This window comes from Misgurnus anguillicaudatus, chromosome 8 (genome assembly GCF_027580225.2).
Source record: "Misgurnus anguillicaudatus chromosome 8, ASM2758022v2, whole genome shotgun sequence".
Lineage (NCBI taxonomy): Eukaryota > Metazoa > Chordata > Actinopteri > Cypriniformes > Cobitidae > Misgurnus > Misgurnus anguillicaudatus.
In genome coordinates this window covers 24,717,122-24,736,754 of record NC_073344.2, presented here as the reverse complement: position 1 = coordinate 24,736,754, position 19,633 = coordinate 24,717,122, and the positions used below count along the sequence as shown (strand labels likewise).

Below are 19,633 nucleotides of genomic sequence, written 5' to 3'. Positions count from 1 at the left end.
ATCAAAATGTAAAACTGCTAAAACAGAAAGCAAGTGTATTGCCTTTATTACACTGGTATGTTTTAGACAGATTTATGTGGCTGTAAGATGTTTTTTAAAGGAAGCATATCATGAAAATCTGACTTTTTATGTTTAAGTGCTATAATTGGTGCCAGTGCTTCTATCAACATACAAATGTGAAAAACATCAACCCAATAACTTAATTTTGGTAAACTATAAAAAAAATAGGTCACTGAAATTTGGAAGGGGATCTTATTATAATAATACCACCCCTGCCAGCCATTTTTTAAAAATGTTTTCACCAAAGTTTCACAAAATGCCTTCCAAGAAATTTTTCTTCTAAAAATATATAAACATCCAAATATATTAAATGAAAGAACAGACCCTCTGCTTCAAAAAAAAAAAAAAAAAACATGAAAAAAACTTTCATCCTATCTATATTTTTTCTCGGCTTATGAACTCATAAATATACTGAGCCCCTAAGGTGACATTGGAGTAAAAAAATGTAAAGTTTACTTTCATGTGCTCACGCAAAACCTTCATGTGCAGAATTTTTTTCCGTTTAGTTTTGCGTGCTCACGTGAAACTAAAGCGAAAGTTTCACAAGCGCACGCAAAAGTTTCACGTGAGCATGCGAAACTAAACGCGGTAGTTTCGCATGAGCGCGCGACAGTTTCGCAGGAGCACGCAATAGTTTTGCAGGAGCGTGCAATAATTTCACGTGCGCACGCAAAACAAAACACTAATTTTTGCTCCATGTCCCCTTAGGGGTTCTGTATAAATATGGGTATTTTTCTTCAAAAATAATTTTTTGTGGCAAAAAGCTGAAATAATTGCATTTTTGTAAAGGAATTTCGTTAGAGATCAGATTCAGAATGATTATCAAAACATACACAGAGTTTAAAATACAGTAAATACATTTTTGCTTCAGTTTTTTACCCTTCAATTGCGTAACTAATTAGGACATCTAGTGGATAATTGCGGTATTACAGATTAACATAAAACTTTATCAGGAACATGTTTTTTATTAAAATGTTTTCTCTTAATATACGATATAACTCGTCAACTGCGGGGGAAAGAGTTGATCTGCCCTATCCAACCACGGCACTGCCATTTAGTGCAGAGAGAGAGAGATTTTTTTTTTATTGAGTTTCAATTTAAAAAACACCATTATGGTGATCAGTGTTTGCATTTCATCAGCTCATTTGCATTTAAAAGGACACACCCACATTTTTGCTCACACCTACAAAGTGGCAATTTTAACACATTATTATAAATTATCTTTATGGTAGTTTGAGCTAAAACTTCACATATGTACTCTAGTAAACCAAATGTTTATTTTAAATATTTAAAAAGTCTTGTGAAATGTCCTCTTTAAAATGCAAATTAGTCTCTTATACTTTTCCAGCATACAGCATCTACTCCAATTACTATGTTAACTCCGGTTATCTATGAAAGAGCCAATCCTTTGGATTTTAATAGACACATCATAACTTAAGATTTTTACTTATAATACTATAGTACAGCATGAAAATGACCACTCCAGAACCACTCATACTGTAGAGTTTATTCACATACAGAATTTATGCAAATGTATGCATTTCTCAAATCCTGTACAAAGGATGCTAACTGTTTTATATCTTTTCACAGATAACCAGTCCATGTCGTCTCAGACCGCCGTAAGCATCCGCATACTGGACGTGAACGACAATCCTCCCGAGCTGGCGACTCCTTACGAGGCGTCGATCTGCGAGGATGTCAAACCCGGCCAGGTGAGATAGTCTCTATGTTTTGCCCATTGTGAAGTCGCATCAATCTAATCAGAAACCCCAGACTCTCATTGATATGATCATGTCTGCGTTTGATCAGAGGCATTTTTGCACGTATGCAGACGATTTCTGTCAATTTCTACAGTGTCTCTGAGATAATATCTCAGGTCAGAAGACAGAGAGCGTTCCCAATTGCTTTCTGTGTTGATAAAGCCGTCAGGTTGCGATAGGAACCTGGGAGGGAAAAATGTCATTTCCATAGAAAGCATACTGTGATGGTGGTCCTATCACACGGCTCCTCTCAGACAGCTGGGTTTGCAGTGAATATTTCAATTTCACAGCGTTTGTGAGACATCAGGTGTTTGTTATGATGAAGTGTTGAGATACTAATTGCATTGTGGGAATGCGACACTCAGTGTGCCCTTTTTGATTTAGTTTGACAGAGGTTTTGTTTTTTATAAAGCTCAAATTTTTGCCTGATCGTGCTGGGATGATGTGGTTTGGTTTGGTTTGGCTCAACACTACGATCTCTCATTACTCTGTGGCTGTGTCCTAAAAACTGGATGGTCTGATAGATGCTACTGACCTCTCACACCTCCCAACCTGGAGGTCGCAGCAGAACAATCAGTATGTGTCAGATTTAGTACAGAGCCAATCGCTTTACCTTTTTTGGTGGAAATACTTTCATTATTGCTGTGCTCCTGCTTTAGACCTTGTTCAATTGGAAGGAATGATACGCCAAATATTTTGTCCCAAAGGCAATTTATAAACTCACCAGTCACCAAAAAGTCAATGATGAGTCGGTGTTGCAGCAAACTCACTTGTAACACTTTTTAGAGACTTGTTTCACATCTTCACTTTTGTTTAGTCGTGGAATGAAAGTAAACATAAAGTTATTTGAAGGAATAGTTACCCAGAAAAGAAAAATTCCAAGTGAGAAAAATCCACCTTTTGTTTTTTGTTTAATAAAAGGGAATAAAATAAAAAAAACTTAAAATAACGCTTTAAATATAATAAAAATGCACCCATACAACTCCTGTTAGTCATATTGTGTCTCATAATGTAAAAGACAAAGAGAATAGAAACAATAAACTAGGAAAATAATGATGTATATACTTTCAGAATCACAATGCATTAATGTGTGCTTGATGAAGTGTTTGTAAAAAAATAGCAGCAAGAACACCGTCATACAATACAATAGACAGACGTTACATAATGCACTAGCAGGTACTTCTGTCCTGAATCAACTGATTTTGGCAATGGACTGAATCACATTGATTTATTACAAAGAGATCGGCTCATCACTTTGTCATTAACATGGCACGTTTGCTTTTCGGCTTTAATGGCGTTAGTCACAGTGTGAGCCGATTACAGAAGCATTCGAAAAAGTATGCATATGAAACAAATCAAGAGCCGTGCATGTTTATAAATCTAATGCTAGGAAAATGTCTGGGTCGTATTTCTTAATAAAGATACATACTTGCTGTGAAAATAATGTGATGATGCAAAATATCATGATGTTCTTTAAAACAGGATTAATTTTCTTTAAGCAAAATTTCTCATAAGAAAAGTTGCATCAGGAAAGAAAATGTTTGCATCAGGACACAATATATTCATGACAGTTAATTTTTTCTTTTCTTCTCATTACTGAATAGAAATACAGTCTTTTTTAAGGTGTCTGAGAGATTTTTTCAAATCTGTGCTTATCTGACCCACTGTGATTGAAGATTTTCTTTGCCTCATTTCAAGGCACCAGAAACATACAGGAAAACAAACAATTTGTTTTCTCTTGAAAATGTCATGAAAATTGTTTGCAGTCCACCTGGCGGGACTCCGGAATCACATAAGAGACTATTTTGAATTCATGGAGGTTTTATTTGGTAAAAAAATCACAAAATTTCTTGAAGAAAAGCTTCCTACTTTTTTCAGGTATGACCATGGCTGGATTATTCATAGATGGGATTGGGCCAATAGGGGGGCAGCTAGGGCTCCAGATTACGACAGTTTTTGAGACAGCGCAAGCATTTCACGCATGTGAAAAGTTTTGAATTTCTTCTAATTGTTACTTCATGTTAAAGCCACGAGGCTTGTAGATCTTGATCCCACAAGTGTGCAGTGGTGAATTTAAGCATGGGTGGCATGGGCAGCTGTCAAGGGTGGCATTTTGCATGGGCGCGGCATCATGAGCACCAGTGACCAAAACGTAATGTGCGACCGAGGTTTTACAGATAATTTGCATGATTCATCAATCGTTTTATGTCACCATGTGCTCAGTTAATCTACCAATGAGTCTACGCATGAAGTCCAAAACATCTTAGCACATCTTACTCAGAACCGCAACAAGTGCGGTCCATTAGACGATGAGAGATAGAAAGAGCGAGAGAACCTTATATGTGTTGAAAAATCCGAACTTTGGCGGATATTCGCACTGCGCTAACCAATCAGGAGCTTGCTCTAGTAGTGACATGATTACAGGGAGCAAGCGGAGTTGCAGAAGCCCCTCCCATGACGCGACTTTCCACGTGAATGTCTCGAATGACTAGAATTTCGTGCGCGGCTTTCAGCGAGTAAACTTAAAATGTTCAAGCGTCTAACTACGCGCGAATAGCGCGTTTTTGCAGCCTCTACCGCAGCTGGTGTGAACGCACAGCTAGCCATGACACTCATCTCATTACAATATGCTAACTGTATATAACTTTTTGTACATATAGTGTAATAAAATCATGCATGTTACCTGCAACAAATCAATTTCAACCTAACTATATACTTTAAATGTGGTCACCCTAGGGCACTACATTGTGTTAATCTGGGACTGCGTATGACCAAATAAGTATTTACTAATTAAAATGTATTTTATTTGTTAATTTATATTTATTGTTATTTTTTTATTATTCAATTTAAAGTCCTATAACACCATATCAAGTGTTTCTTCCTGTAGCGAATGGAGCCAGCAACACCAGGGTAATGGGTTTAATTCCAGGGATAAAAACATATAGTTCAAATGCATTGAGGGTATCTTTGTTTCAAAGTGTCTCGCAGCTGCATAAATAAAATCAAATCAAAAACTATATGTAACAGCAGCCTGAAAGAAAGTTGTCATAAAAGATGCCATTAGATCAGAAGAACAATCTGAAAACACGTACTGCCTGTTGCTTTTTAGTCGAAACACAAAGCATCATGGGTGGCGGAAGTCTAACACTTCCAACAACTCACCATTCCTACTGTGAAGAGGCGTGTGTGTAGCTCCATGCCAGAGATCTGCTTTTCATCTAGGCATCTTGTTAAATTAAAGAAAGAATGGGAGGTACTGAAGGAGAACCTGCCTGTGAAACAGCTTGGGAAAGTGTTTATCTTTCAGCAGGACAAATTCAAAGCGAAAGCCCTAAAGTACCTGCTGTTTCTGAAGTGCATTTAAGGTGAAAAATAATGCGTCTGCCTCTCCCAAATAAAGGCATAACGTAATAAATTTCTCTCATTAAACGCAATACTGTTCGGATGCCCCCCGCGGTAGCCGTACAGCGCCGGCTTTTCTAATAGCTTTACGATAACCCGTAACATGTTTAGGTGATTTGTAGCGCGTCACCCCCGGCTCCCCGTTGCGGTGTGTCTTGACTAAATTGGCTTAGTTGAGCGAGACACGATCACGGAGGGCAAGAAGACTTTGCTGTTTGTACGTTAATACAAGCACAAACATTGGCCACATGCTTGCTCTGTGATTAATCACTATGGTTATTGCGTTGGAAAGCAGGCCTGTGGAGAAACTCACAATTACAATCATTCATCTCTCACCTGGGATTGACGCCTTACAGTCCACGGCCAAACCTCCTACTCTCTGGTGCATGTAAGCGATGTCTTGCGGTTCCTTCAGCAATGATGTGAGATGTCGTCACTTACTGTATGCGGTTTCACGTACGTCACCACGGTTTGCACATGCAGGGATTCGGAAGAAGGAACCAGAGAATCAAAACATTTAACAAATTGTTTTATTTACTGTATAACTCACAATTATCATACATGACCAAATAGATTTTTGTTCATATTGGGTAACCATTGCAATAGCAGGTTGCTTCAGCAGTTCCTGAAAAAGCATTTGAGTAATTATTGAATCATTCACCACTTTGTGTGAAACTGACATTATACCAAAATTGTACAGTATTTCTCAATCACTCCTTATATATGCATCTCTTATGAATCAGAATTTAATCAGAACATTTAAGATTATTTTTACGCTCTAACGTCAGCACATTTATCAAGCTGTGTTGATGCGTGACACTACAGTAGCTTCGGCTTTCACTGCACTAGCGCTCGCTAGCATCCCGACTCGTGTTTTTAATGGAAGAAGAGTGAAATCAGATTAGCTTAAGCCGCTAAATCATAGCATTTGATCCCATTTGAAGGATGACAACACAGCGTATTTGTTTGTGTTTGAAAGGTGAATAAATCAGACAGAATGAAAGAGAAAGGCTGGGGAAAAACACGGCTTAGCCGATCGCTCATAAGCGGCTTTGTGGGGCTCGACTCCCCCTACAGTGATTCGGCAAGCCCTTACGAAAATTAATCATGGTTTTACTACAGAAAAAAACATGGTTACTGTAGTAAAACCATAGTAACAACAAAACCATACTTAAACCATGGTCAATGTAGTAAAACCTACTTTTACCACAATAAAAACATGGTTAATTTTCATAAGGGTGAAAAAAAGAATACATAAATGTAAGAAATGTGTGTGATGTTTAATAATAAAAAGTAGCAGGTACTTTTGTATTCGAATACTATAGTATTTTCGTGGTAACTTGAAAACATTTGCATTGTATGCTTTATTTCTGTTCTGAAGTATTCGAACCGTCCCGTTATCCTCCCATTGTTCGGCACGCATGTGCACCGTGTTTGATTCGACCACGCAATTCTAATATAGTTTGGTGAAAAAACAGTGCATAAAACCACTATGTGATTATGTGAGAGCACCTGTCCAATCAACTCGAAGTATGCAAATCTGTCGCCAACCTCACAGTTCCCCCTCACGTGTTGGTGATGTGTGTATGTGTGTTGCCGGTCGTGTAGCGCGGCAAGCGAAGGAGAAAAGACGTTAAAAGAGGCACCGCCAGCTTCATTTAAGTCTACTGCAGCAGCGATGCTCAAGAAAATGTGGACAAAATTGTAAAATGTGCAGTGCTCAAGGCAATACATCTAATATGATGAGTCGCTTGCTCCATCATTACCAGGGTGTTGTTGATGGCACGCGATCGCAGGTGAGACCGAAAGAGGTTAGGGTTAGGTTAAGGTGTTAGGGTTAGGTTAGGGTAGGGTCAGGTAGGATCTTCTTACGAAAAAACTTGAAGATGACACATATTATAAAAAGTAACCCAGTGTTCTAAGCTATTTTATGCTCATTTTGAAGTGCACTGTATGTTGATACATGTAGTATAATAATAATGCAAGTTTGGCAACGGTTAAAACTGCTTAGGTTTTTATTTTTGTAAATAAGCCCGTTGTGATCAAAGTTTTAGGTGTTTGTAACCCAATAAATTGTTTAATATTCTTTGAATTTGACAGTAGCCTTTTTGTCCCATTAAACATACACACACACCGAAACGTACCGAAACCGTGACCCTAGAACCGTGATACGCACCAAACCGTGAGTAATTTAAACCATTCCACCCCTTATATACAGTATATCTCATAGAAAAGTAAATCCATCCACAATAACAAAAGATGATGATTAAAAACAGAATATACTGGGAGCATTTCTCTGAAGTTTACATTTTGGACTTTCCTAATGAATCTCAGTTTTCCAGTCTTTCTTATTAATGTGACATCATCTGAATGTCTGACCCTTGTTATGGTCCACATGTGAAGCATGTGACATTCAATTCATAACCCTGTGGTATTTGAATTGATTGGATATAAAGAGACGGTATCATATCGTTCTGAGTGTGCTGGAAAGGCCGCGTGGAGAGACAAATACTAGGAAAGGGCCCGAGGACGCCACGTCTGTCAGCTCAGAGCAAGACGTCAAATGGCTCGAGTGGCTCCTCGTGACAGATCACACGGGTCTCGCCCTCCCATGGGACTATCCCGGGCAGATGACAAATGTTCAGGGTAGTACACACACAATGCAGTGTATACAGCCAGACTTGACTAAAAAATAAACATCATTTTGTAGACCTCACAAATTATAGCAAAATAAAATAAACTTCAGCACCAAAATATCCGAGCTCCTTAACCTCATATAATGTGTTTGTCTTTGCTCTTTTGTATAGGCATCTCCAATGCCCCTGAACAGTGTATGTTAGTATCTTCGCTGATTTTAGTTACAAGAATTTATACCACAATTCACACAAATGTAAAGTTACGAAATTAAAACTATTTTTCTTTCAACTACATGCCTCGTTCTGGAGGTCGACCTCCTCCTCCGCTGTGTGAGGGAAGCAAGCTCTTGGAGAAGACCTTTGGTCCTAAAAGGCTCTGGAGAACATCGAGAAGACTTCTGGGAGACTCTTCACATCTCACTTTTCAAGACTGGCGCAGTTTAACGGGTCACGAGGGGGCTGTTGGGTAGAAATCTAATTAGATGATTTTGCTTAGGGGAACTGTGTTTGCCACTCAATAACCTCCTACACAATACAGCTTCTCTCTCACATTCACGTTGTTTTCCTTTCTCTGTCTCAGAAGTCCCTTTTTATTCTCTGTTTAACCTTCTCACCTCCCCCGTTCCCCTCAAAACCCCCTTAGGCATTAATTTGCCCAAAATAGGAAAAATCACGTGACCTTTTTGTTTTTGTCCTTGATGTTCCAGTTAACGTTTTCTAGCTAAATGACATCCAGTGCTTTATTTACTATATTCTATTACATGCTGGTGTCATTAACCTTCATTTATACAAATCAAACAAGATCTTGTCAGACAAAATTGCCACAGAATAAGTATGCGTATGCTGTTCTGCAGGATATTTGAAATATAATGTCCATGGTACGTGAATCAGTTAACCTGTTTGGACTAGAAGTGTGTGCCCTGCCAACCGGCATGCGTTTTTGACTTCATGCAGCGATGAACAGATCGATCAGCGTATGAAATCAAGTACAACGAGAGTGAGTCGAGAACAATGCTCCTCTCCTCTTTTATACGCTGATACAGTCTGCACAACGTGTCCAATGCAAAGTGTGCGAAGTAGGAGTGTAGAGCGAGGGGAACGGATCCACTGAAGCAACTTTTACAGATTTATAATCTATAAAAAACATTATAGGAGAAAAGGTCTAACCTAAGGTGCACATGTTAGAAATGAGGAAGAGGAGAAACGTGCAAAAGATGCATGTATGCAGTTATGTCGCTCATTATAAGTATAATTTGCATAATATGAAATATGCATTTCTATTTTATCAGAATTGTGCTAGGTAGACTGTATTCATTGCACATGTACAAGCTCTAAACAAGAACTCCCCAGTGGCCCTGTTATCATAGGAATTAATTCCTGTACAGGTTTCTTATGACGATGTAATTGATCCATCAAAAATGTAAGAAATAAGATGAATAATACAAGCTTTGTACATGGTAATGACATATCATGAGCCTCAAATACGATTGTTTCCTTCTTCTCATGTAAACTTTGTGCTGGAAAACCAATCAAGACCAATCTCAACATAACATCAACTGTGACGTTACAGTCGAGATGTACGCCCCAACATTAAATTAATTACAATGTTGTTAAAATGCTAAAAACAAGTTGTGACTGCTGAGTTAGCGCTATATGCTAGTTAATGCTATATGCTAACATTTATCCTGAAGTTCTAGTAGTGACGTTACAGTTACGTTTTGCAGGTCCATACTGAAATAAACACAAACCTACCACTCAGAAACGTCCATTAACAATCTCCAAACAATTGATTATTCTTCAAAATCTGTGTCTTCACCTGATACAGACTCAAACATAAGATCTGTTTACACAAACACAGAGCTACTGAAAGAGCTGCTCTGAGAAACAGCCAATCAGAGCAGAGCTCAAAATTATTATTCATGACCCTTCCAAATAAGGTAATAATAGATCATTTCATTATAAAGGCAAATCCTAGGGTTGTAAATGGACATGTAAAACTGTCTTTGTATATTTTTTGCACGTAATACAGCCACATAACTTCTATGTAGATATCAGAAAATATTTAACATATTATTTCAAAGCATTCTTTTTACCTTTAAAGAATGTAAGAATAAGAAAAATGTAAGCCATAAGAAACAATTCTGTTTTTTCAAAAAGATTCAGTAGTTGTTTCGATTGCATCTCGATAAAGTGTGTAAACAAAAACAAACTGGATTAAAATTCCATAAATAGTTAAAGTTATCAAATAAATAAAATTCTCAAATCATGTGTTCTTTATAAACAGTGTTTAGAGTGTTGTCGTTTCAAAACGGATTCAGAGACCAAAAGTAAAGCATTGATTCTCTCCATTCCTCTGTCCTGTGGTTGAATATGATAAGCTTGTGTAACACATTTGTGTGCATATTTGTGAACTTTAAATAGTGAGTCCAAACCTCACTTAGATTAAAACATCTTCACTCGAGCACACGCATTATCAGTCGCAGACAGAAGAGCAACGCTTTGAATAATGATGCTTGTATGAAGCGCGTGTGTGTGTTTGTGTGTGTGTGTGTGTGTGTGTGTGTGTGTGTGTGTGTGTGTTTGCTTTATTGTTGCTTTGGATGTAATCAACCATAACCATTATCTGCCGTAAATACTCTCAGTGTTCAGAATTATGTTTTTGGGGTCTCGTCACTTGTAAATTTATTCTAGCATGAGGATTATTTGTATTATCTTGAGTTTTGTGTTTGCCGCTGTGCTGAAAAGACCAGTGCAGACAAACATTGTGGTCCAGACTGGTTAATGCTGGTTTGGTGCTGCAGTCTTCGCCTCAGATCCTAATGTATTTATTTTTCGTCTAATGTGTTTATCTGCTGTCTAATGTACCCATAAGCTCTTTCCTTGAATACTTCATTAGAACTAAAGATTCTTATTTTGGGTAGCATTTTAAAAAAAGCTGATCTCACTAGAGTTTGTAACTTTTTTCCGAGGGGGCTAATTAGTACAGTACACTGTACAAAAAAGTTAAAATAACTTACTTTTGCAAGTTAATTCAACATACTACTTTAAGTTTTGAGTTGTGGTAAGTTGACATAACTTATAAAAACAAGTTGAAATGTTTCTTTAACGTAACAAATTATATAGTTTTTTTTTTACAGTGTATTAATTTCTGTGATGTTATTTTAGAACAATATAAAGGGGCAATAAAGAAACTTAAGAATTTTACTAACTTACCTCTAAACCCAACTTAATTGTGATGAAAGCAGATCGTACTAAAACCATATACTGTAAAAAATATAGACGTAATGTCCGTGACGTCACCCATAGGTTTCTGAAGAGCTTTTTTAAGCCACTAGTTGACGGAGCCTGCCGTTGCCACATTGACATTGCGTCACCGCACATCACTCGTGAATAACTGAAAATGGGTAAAGATGTGGGACATTGGTGTAGCTAAAGTGGCTGGTTGCTGAAACCACGCCCGCCTAGCTGTACTCTAGTGACAGCAGTGGCTGTTTAACTGTCACTCAAGTGGCCACGCCTTTAACTCTTTCCCTGCCATTGACGAGTTTTTAGGGCAATACATAATTTTTGCTTTTATCTACCAGGTGGTGCTTTTACCCAACTTATAAAACACTGAAGCATCCACTAAGGCCAAAAAGTAAATACTACATGTATGTTTTGATCATCACTCTGAATCTGACCTCTAACAAAAGTCCTTCTCAAAAATGCAATAAACTGAGCTTTTTGCTCAAAATTTTGTATTTTTGAAGAAACCTACCCATATTTGAGAGGTGATATAAAGAGAACTAATGAAGATAGGATGAAAGTAAAAAAAAAACAGAAGGTCTGTTCTTTCATTTGATAAATTGTATGTTTATTTTTTTAAAGAACAGAATTTTCTGGAAGGCATTAAAAGTTTGGAATGCTGGAACTAGCTGGCAACATAAAAAAAACGCTATGCAGAAAAAAGTTAATTATGCACAATTTTAAGGCTTAATATAATTTAAAATTAAGCCTTAAATCACCCCCTCACAGTTTTCATGAAGAAAAATTGCTATATAGACAAAAACACTTTTTGCACCAGGCTGTAAACACATTAATTTCTGCTGTAAAGTTGGGCATTTTAATATGGGGGTCTATAGGGATTGACTCCCTCTTGGAGCAAGCCTCTAGTGGCCAGACAATGAATTGCAGTTTAAGTCACTTCCATGTTGGCTTCACGATGAAGATCGGAAGGTTTTTTATAATTCAATTCAATTCAATTTTATTTATATAGCGCTTTTCACAATTGTTAATTGTTGCAACGCAGCTTTACATGAATAGATGTAGGGGAAAACATAGAAAATCAATAGATAATATAAGAAGTAGAATATTGCGGCTAAGGATAAACCGTACAAGCGAGCATAGTAATAATGTAATGTATACAGTAAAGTGCTTAAATTATGTCCTCTCCCGGGGACAAAACCCCCCCTAGGAGAAAACCCAGTGCGAAAAACTCCTAGAAGGACAAAAAACCCTTGGGAGAAATTAATATATATATTTATATATATAAACATGGTAGGGATAGGAAGCGGGTAAGCGGATTAAACTGGTTCAGCTGGTGGTCGTTGGTCACGCATCGGCTGGGCATCACATTGAAAGACAGCCAGTAGATCAGTGGTGTGATGACCTTTACAGCAACAGGAACTGGATCTGTTTGTCTCATTGTCCTCGGGGTCGAGGACGAGACAGGGAGACAAAAACAGAGTTCTATTAGCTTAGGGGCCGTTCCCATGTAATGCAAGTGTCATACATTATTGTGGTTTAAAATCCGCTCTGTTCCAGACAGGCTACCTATTGCAGCATAAGTATATTAACCAGATGTGACCATGAAATATGAAATAACCATGTGAGTGCTTTGTTCTAGACAAACTAACTATTGCGGGATAAGTACATTTACTGCACATTTTATGTGAATGCTTTGTTAAAGAAGAATGTCTTAAGTTTAGATTTAAATTGATCAACTGTGTCTGATACTCGAACATTATTTGGTAAATCATTCCAGAGCTTATGGGGCTAAGTAGGAGAAGGATCTACCACCTTTAGACACTTTTGATATTCTGGGGATAATTAAGTTACCAGAATTTTGTGATCGCAGTTTAAGGTAAAATGATTTGATTGAACAAAACAATTTAAGGCAGCAAATATTTTTTTACGGTGCAGGAATCAAACTGTATGAATGCATAGAGTTTACCCACGAGTTTCGAATTGCCATGAGATTGTGTTAAAAGTAAATCCCAGCAGCATATGTGTTGTAAAAACATGAGGGAAGTGCATGACAGGTTTTTCATCATTGAATGAACTGTGTCTTTAAAAGCCACGTTGAATGAAGTTTCTCCTCACGGGAGTCAAAGCAAACTCTGTCAAACCCTCTCTGTCCTCCAGGATTTAAAGTCAATCACATCCTCTTGCTGTGAAAGTGAAGCTTTAATCATTGTGAAGGGGAACATCAGTGTAAGCGTGGGGTCTCCTCTGTGTATAGTAGCGTGACTTAAACACATTTGTCCTTGCTTTCACATTGAGTCTTTGTTTTCCAGTCGGTCTCTTAATACGAGTGTGTTCCTCCCTCTCTTTAGGGTTTGTGAAAGGAATTTTAATTGACTTCTTCTCTTGACTAATTACAATTTGGGATTTTCTATCACCTCCCTAAAAATGGGTGTAAATGCAGTGCGAGTCTTCTGATGACCGTGTAATGAGAAAAGAGCAACGGGGAACAGGGGAAGTTTTGCAGGTTTGCCTGAAGTGTCGCATTTCTCGATGTCCTTCTAAACGGATCCATCTGTTGTCTGGCAAAACCCACTGCTGCTGTTAACTGGACCCAGTATCAGATGTCCTTCACAATCACACCTACTTCCATTTCACAATCACGCACTTGTTAATTTTGGCAGAAACAAAATTAAACTGGTAGAGCTCAGTCTGGTAAAGATTGATGTACAGTACATTGAGTGAGGCGATTTTTACATTTACTGTTGAAGATCTAGAGAACATCCATTTTGAATGTTGCCATCATGATGTTAGGTATTGTGGGCTGTCAGGGTGTTGCAATTCAGTTGGTAGGCTGTCCCGAATTTTCGCTAATGTGTTTCTAGGTAGTTGTTATTGTGGTTCTTGCTAAACCGCCTACTTTCATACTATCTAATAGGCGAAAAGCAGTAGGCGAGGTGAGTAGTATGTAACAGTAGACGAAAAGTACCCGGATGACCTACTACTTCTGGCAAGATCCCGAAGGGTTCAGTTTACTATCCCGTAAGCCCCAGAGAGAGGAGTTAACCAATGAGGAAGAAGAAGGAAATGCGTTGCTATTCAGATGCAAATAAATATATTAAACAGCTGTACCTTGTGGTTAAATTGCACTAGTTTAACGTCATTCCAGTTAACGACTGGATAACTTGTATGTCACGTGATGTATCAACATGGTGGATGTAGTACGTCCGAATGTATTCATACTATCTATATTCATACTATATAGTACCTCAATGAGTACCTACTATCACAGTATGTGATTTCGGACGCAGCCTATGCTAGTTGTGATGTTCTTGTTTTAGGGCCCTCCTTCATTATAAGACTATTAATTGTCTATGGCTTTGAATAATAAATAAAATCACAAACCTCACGATTTAAAGTTACAGAATGAGTTGAATGCTAAATTTTGAAAATTAGATTATGAACAATATTAACAATGACACTTTACTTGGCAACTTAATGAAATGTTCTTGTTTTATATGTTTTTCTTTAGCTCATTCACACTATCAGTGTTGTGGACAGGGATGAGCCGCAGTCTGGACATCGATTTTATTTCACGCTGGCACCGGAGGCTTCCAACAACCGCCATTTTAGCCTGTGGGACATCAAAGGTGAGATGAAAACTTGATTTAGGATTAGATGTCAGGTGTGCTTTTCATTGTAAGGACCTTTTACTCAACATGTGCATTATGTTCAAGATATCAAGATGTCTGTCATCATCTCAATCACGGCACATGTTGAACACTCATTTTTGTTTGGATCAAAATAATACAGAAGATTTTTATTTGAAGAATGAATGTCTGATGAGGTTGGTTGGCAGAAAGCCCGAGATGTAGTGTAGACCACGTCTGGCAATTTGAAGAAGCTCAGATATAAAATATTATAACATTTAACTCACAACAATCAGAATGTTAAAGTGTGAATCTTTTTTATAAATTGCGTGTCTTTACTGTTATTTAAAATTGATTTAGAGAGTTTAAATATGACCCGTGCTGGGAAATTGAGTCAGAATGAGCAAATTTTCAAAAATGAGCCGACACTCATTCAAAACAATGTATGATTTGTTGGAATCTGACAAAAAATGACTACACCTTTTCGAAGTTGATTGAGTCTTATCTTCAAATTTTCTCTTTCTTTTATTGTTTGATTGACATTGAGACAGATAGTTTTAAGATCTACTGTATAATCCAACAGTTAACCAAACATTCACTTAAGACATAAGAGATATTTATAAAACTGTAATTCTGTGTAGATATCTATAGACCTTTTGCAAGTCGACGTCACAGTTACGTCACGCGCGCAATGTGGTGGCAGAAAAAACGTGGAAATGAATGAGACACGAGTGAAACGAACAATATAACTCACTAGAAAATGTCTTGTTGTGCTGTTGAGTGTCAGAATAGGAATGCCAAAATAGATGACCTTTTTTTAGTATACCGTTGTCGAAGACACCATTTGAAGATAAACATAGGTGTTTATGGTTGCAATAAGCCCTCAACCGGACAGACTGGAGTGATGAAATCATCTGAAAATCTTTTAATTAATTAGAACAGAAAATAATTAGAGAAGATATCCGGTGTTCTGTCGAAGTCTGTTCCCTCTATGTGTCTCTTATAGCGCTTTTATCACGTTACGTTTATAGTTTATTTAGAGAGATTAAAGATTTGAATGAGTTCATAATATCGATAATATTACCATTTATTAAAGTTTTCATTTTTTTTCCGTTTTCTATTACTTCTTTTTACCTTCTATCTTAGCCTATGTCTTCTTCCTGTTTGTTCTCAATTATGATGTTTACTAATAAATATATAAACATAGCACACACACACACACACAATGTAAAGTGTTAATAATATATAAACAGGCCTATACATATTAATTTGTATGTAAGCATAATAGTTTTAGAACAAACACGTAGGCTATAAATATAAGGAAGAAATTGAAAACAGCAAAATGATGAAATATTTAATAAATTATATTATACAGAATACATGATAGTATTGCTCTTATAAGTACTTCAGCGATTCATACTGTAAAAAAAATTGATTTACCAATAAAGAACAATATATATACATTATATACATGCACACATATTAGTAGCCAAGCAATTTAATTTATTTAAAAAATAAACGTAACTTGGTGAAACCGTTATAAGAAACATTACACTTAAGAGAAATATAGGGGAAACAGACTTCTACAGAACACCGGATCCTTATAAATCACAGTTTAACGCTTAAACACTTCACACCCCTATTGCGGAGCTGTCACTTTCTGCCACCAGTTGGGCTCTGCCCACAAAAAAACGTCATCTCTGTTTGCAAACACGCAAAAGGTCTATATCGGGATCGCACACTTGCACGTCTGCACGCCTCGGACCTGTCAGGCATCTCGAGGAAGATCGTTTACAACTTTTTTAACATCAAGCAAGTCCTGCAGTTTATTTTCTAATCCCTGCGTGTTTTTTAACCAAAACGCAGATGCGCATGTAGATGGAGATAAGCATTTAGGATGATACACCTTTCAGAAAACCATCATTTTAGATGTTTAAGGATTGTTTAGAGCATTGAGATCACTAGACAAGGGCTTAATAGACTTATTTTTATGAAAACCTCAATTTCAACTAAATTTTTTTTGCCTGTAGCTCAAAATTAGACCGTGCACATTTCGACTCAATTTGCAGCACGGGTTGCAAATATAAACTTTTTAATAATTTCTTATATCATTACACTCTTCAACTAAAAGGGCTACAAGATGCGATCAAGAACTTTTAACGTTCCTGTGTCCATACTATATAGTAGGTGAAAATCAGTATTCGAAATTCATAGTATTCGAGAAAAGCACCCACATGACCTACTACTACCTATTGTCAAGTGTGCATTTGACAGACCCTTTACTATGAAGTTACTATGACAGTATTATAAGAAGAAGAGGTGTCGTCATATTAAAAAATGTTGGAAAGCAGTGATCCAGCTCTAATGAAAAGTTAAATTCAACATGTAGATGTAGTACATCCGAATTTTATTCACACTAGCCATATTCATATTTGCAGTATGACGCAGGGTGATCGGTTTTTTTTTGGAAACCAAAAATGTTTCTTCTATATCATCACTGTGAGGATTTTTACCTTTAGTGTGAATGGGAGTTTGGATGGTTCGGCTGTGTTTGACTCTGTGTGTATTAGAGTAACACTATATCTGTCTCTGTTAGCTTATCAGCAGACATTTCACCTTCAACCCGCACGTGTTATAATGACCACAGCTCAGCTGTGTGTGTGTGAGAAATCAATAAGAGTCTTTCTCTTAATCTTCTCTATCTGGAGACTTCTAGATTGACATAAGGTGAGAGAGAGACATCAGGTGTTCTTGTTGAGTCTGTAGCTGTTAAAAGAGCACTGTCCCACTAGCTTTAAGCTAACTTCCTCTTGTCGTTTTTGGCTGTGATGAATAATCAGATTACAGACCCTGCGGGTTGTTGTCGCGTACCAGCGGTCTCTCGACAGGGAGTTTGACTGTCTGTGACCCACGTGGGGTGTCAGAAAGTTTGCATTTGTCTGCTCCTCTGAAAAGACCAATATGAGCAGGAAAGCGCTTTAGCGTTGACAAACGTTATCTTTCATGAGCGTTCCCGAGAGGTACGGCACGTTGTCACTTTATGACATAACCTTCTGTCGCAGCATCTGCTGTTTGTGTGCGGAAGGAGAATACGGACTATTTCATATTTCCGTCCAATTCATATTCAAGACTGCTTTTGTTTTGTATTGGGAATTCTTTTATGAAGTTTCTGTTGTGATTGTTTGGACTTTTAGACTGATCATTGGAAGAGGCCATGAATACAAAATACAAAATGTACGTGTCTATGCTAGCGTGTATTCATTATAAGTGACAAATTACACTTTTTATAAGATTTATAGCATTTATATCAATGACAATTTTTGTTTGCATGGGTGTATAAAGGTTTATATCAAATAAAAATAAGAATAACAGAATCTGAGTAGTAATATGAAGTAGCAAATCAGATTTTTGAGTTTTGCATGAGCCCCTGAAGTATTTACTAATCCTGCATATAAGATAATGTATGATTTATCAAACACCATTAACTGTGATGTTGCTGATCTCTGTATTTGATAAGACATACATCATCACAGGAAAGACAAGTGTATGCATGAGGCTGTTGACATGGATTGAATACATATCATGTAGTTTGCATAGATATCCATTATTTCTTCCTGATTTAATGGTGTGGATGTTTTTTTTTTTGTGGCTGAGCGGGCCAGTGTTATTCCGGGTCTCTTTAGAGATGTGTGTGAGCTGATGTGATGCTTGAGTAAATGAAAACTGATGTGACAGGATGGAAATGTCAGAGGAGGGAAGCGGGGAAATGTCAACTAAGCACGCAAAGGGCCACAAAAACACAAACATACAGACACGCCTGAGCACACACACACACACACACACACACACACACACACACACACACACACACACACACACACACACACACACACACACACACACACACACACACACACACTGAGGTTATAGAACCATACACAACACAAACCTCCACGAGTGATTATGTCCACTGCAAAAAATTATTTTCAAGAAAAAAATCTTAGTATTTTTGTCTTCTTTTCAGTAAAAATATCAAAAAATTCCTAAATTAAGATGCTTTTTCTTGATGAGCAAAATGACCCAAGAAAAGTTTTTAGATCAAAAATATCACATTTAAGTGATTTTGTGCATAAAACAGGCAAAAAATCTGCCAATGGGGTAAGCAAATTGTTCTTGATTTTTTCTTGAATTTAGTGTTTAAGAAAAATGTTCAAGATTTTTTTGCTTGTTTTATGCACAAAATTACTTAAATTTGATATTTTTGGTCTAAAAACTAAACTTATTTTCATGTGTCATTTGGCTCATCAAGAAAAAGCATCTCAATTCAAGAACTTCTAGATATTTTTACCGAAAACGACAAAAATACTTAGAATTTTTTTTCTTGAAAATCATTTTTTGCAGTGCTGAAGACGTTTAGTCCCCTACTTTTGTGTTGTGGATATTGCTGTTGTTTCAGTTCCAGTAAATCTGTGTTTAGGTTCTGAAGAAAATAGAAAAACATTGGGAGATCAAACGACGTGAGGTTGAGTAAAAAATTACAAAGTTTTCATTTTTTTGATGACTTATCACTTTAAATGTTGGAAAGTTTTTGATCTGTGTGAATGAAATGTCAGATTAGAACCACTGTCAGAATGAAATCAATGGCCTCATACAGTACACACTGAATATAAATTTGGTTGTCACTTTTTAATGCATAATCCTGTTCAGTACAGACACAGTTCAGTAATTTACGGGGCTTACAACCGTATTCAACAACTGAATTAACTCCCGCAAAATGCAGGTAGTGACAACCGCATTTAAAGAAACCAGTGTGTACATAAACAAACCGAAAAATTGTTGATAAAGTATGTGAACATGCATCATGGGCATGACGGGTTTCTCTTCTAAATAAAGAAATGTCTTG

The 19,633-nt window shown here is 37.1% G+C and overlaps 1 protein-coding gene across 1 annotated transcript in view; it reads left to right on the top strand.

The window, feature by feature from the left end:
* Nucleotides 1-19,633, top strand: part of LOC129450493 (cadherin-22) — a 182,875-nt gene that overhangs the window by 142,329 nt on the left and 20,913 nt on the right. Inside the window, exons 9-10 of the mRNA XM_055213308.2 lie at nucleotides 1,651-1,772; nucleotides 14,613-14,730. Of these exons, the coding sequence (XP_055069283.2) occupies nucleotides 1,651-1,772; nucleotides 14,613-14,730 (240 nt within the window). The remainder of the gene's footprint in view (nucleotides 1-1,650; nucleotides 1,773-14,612; nucleotides 14,731-19,633) is intronic.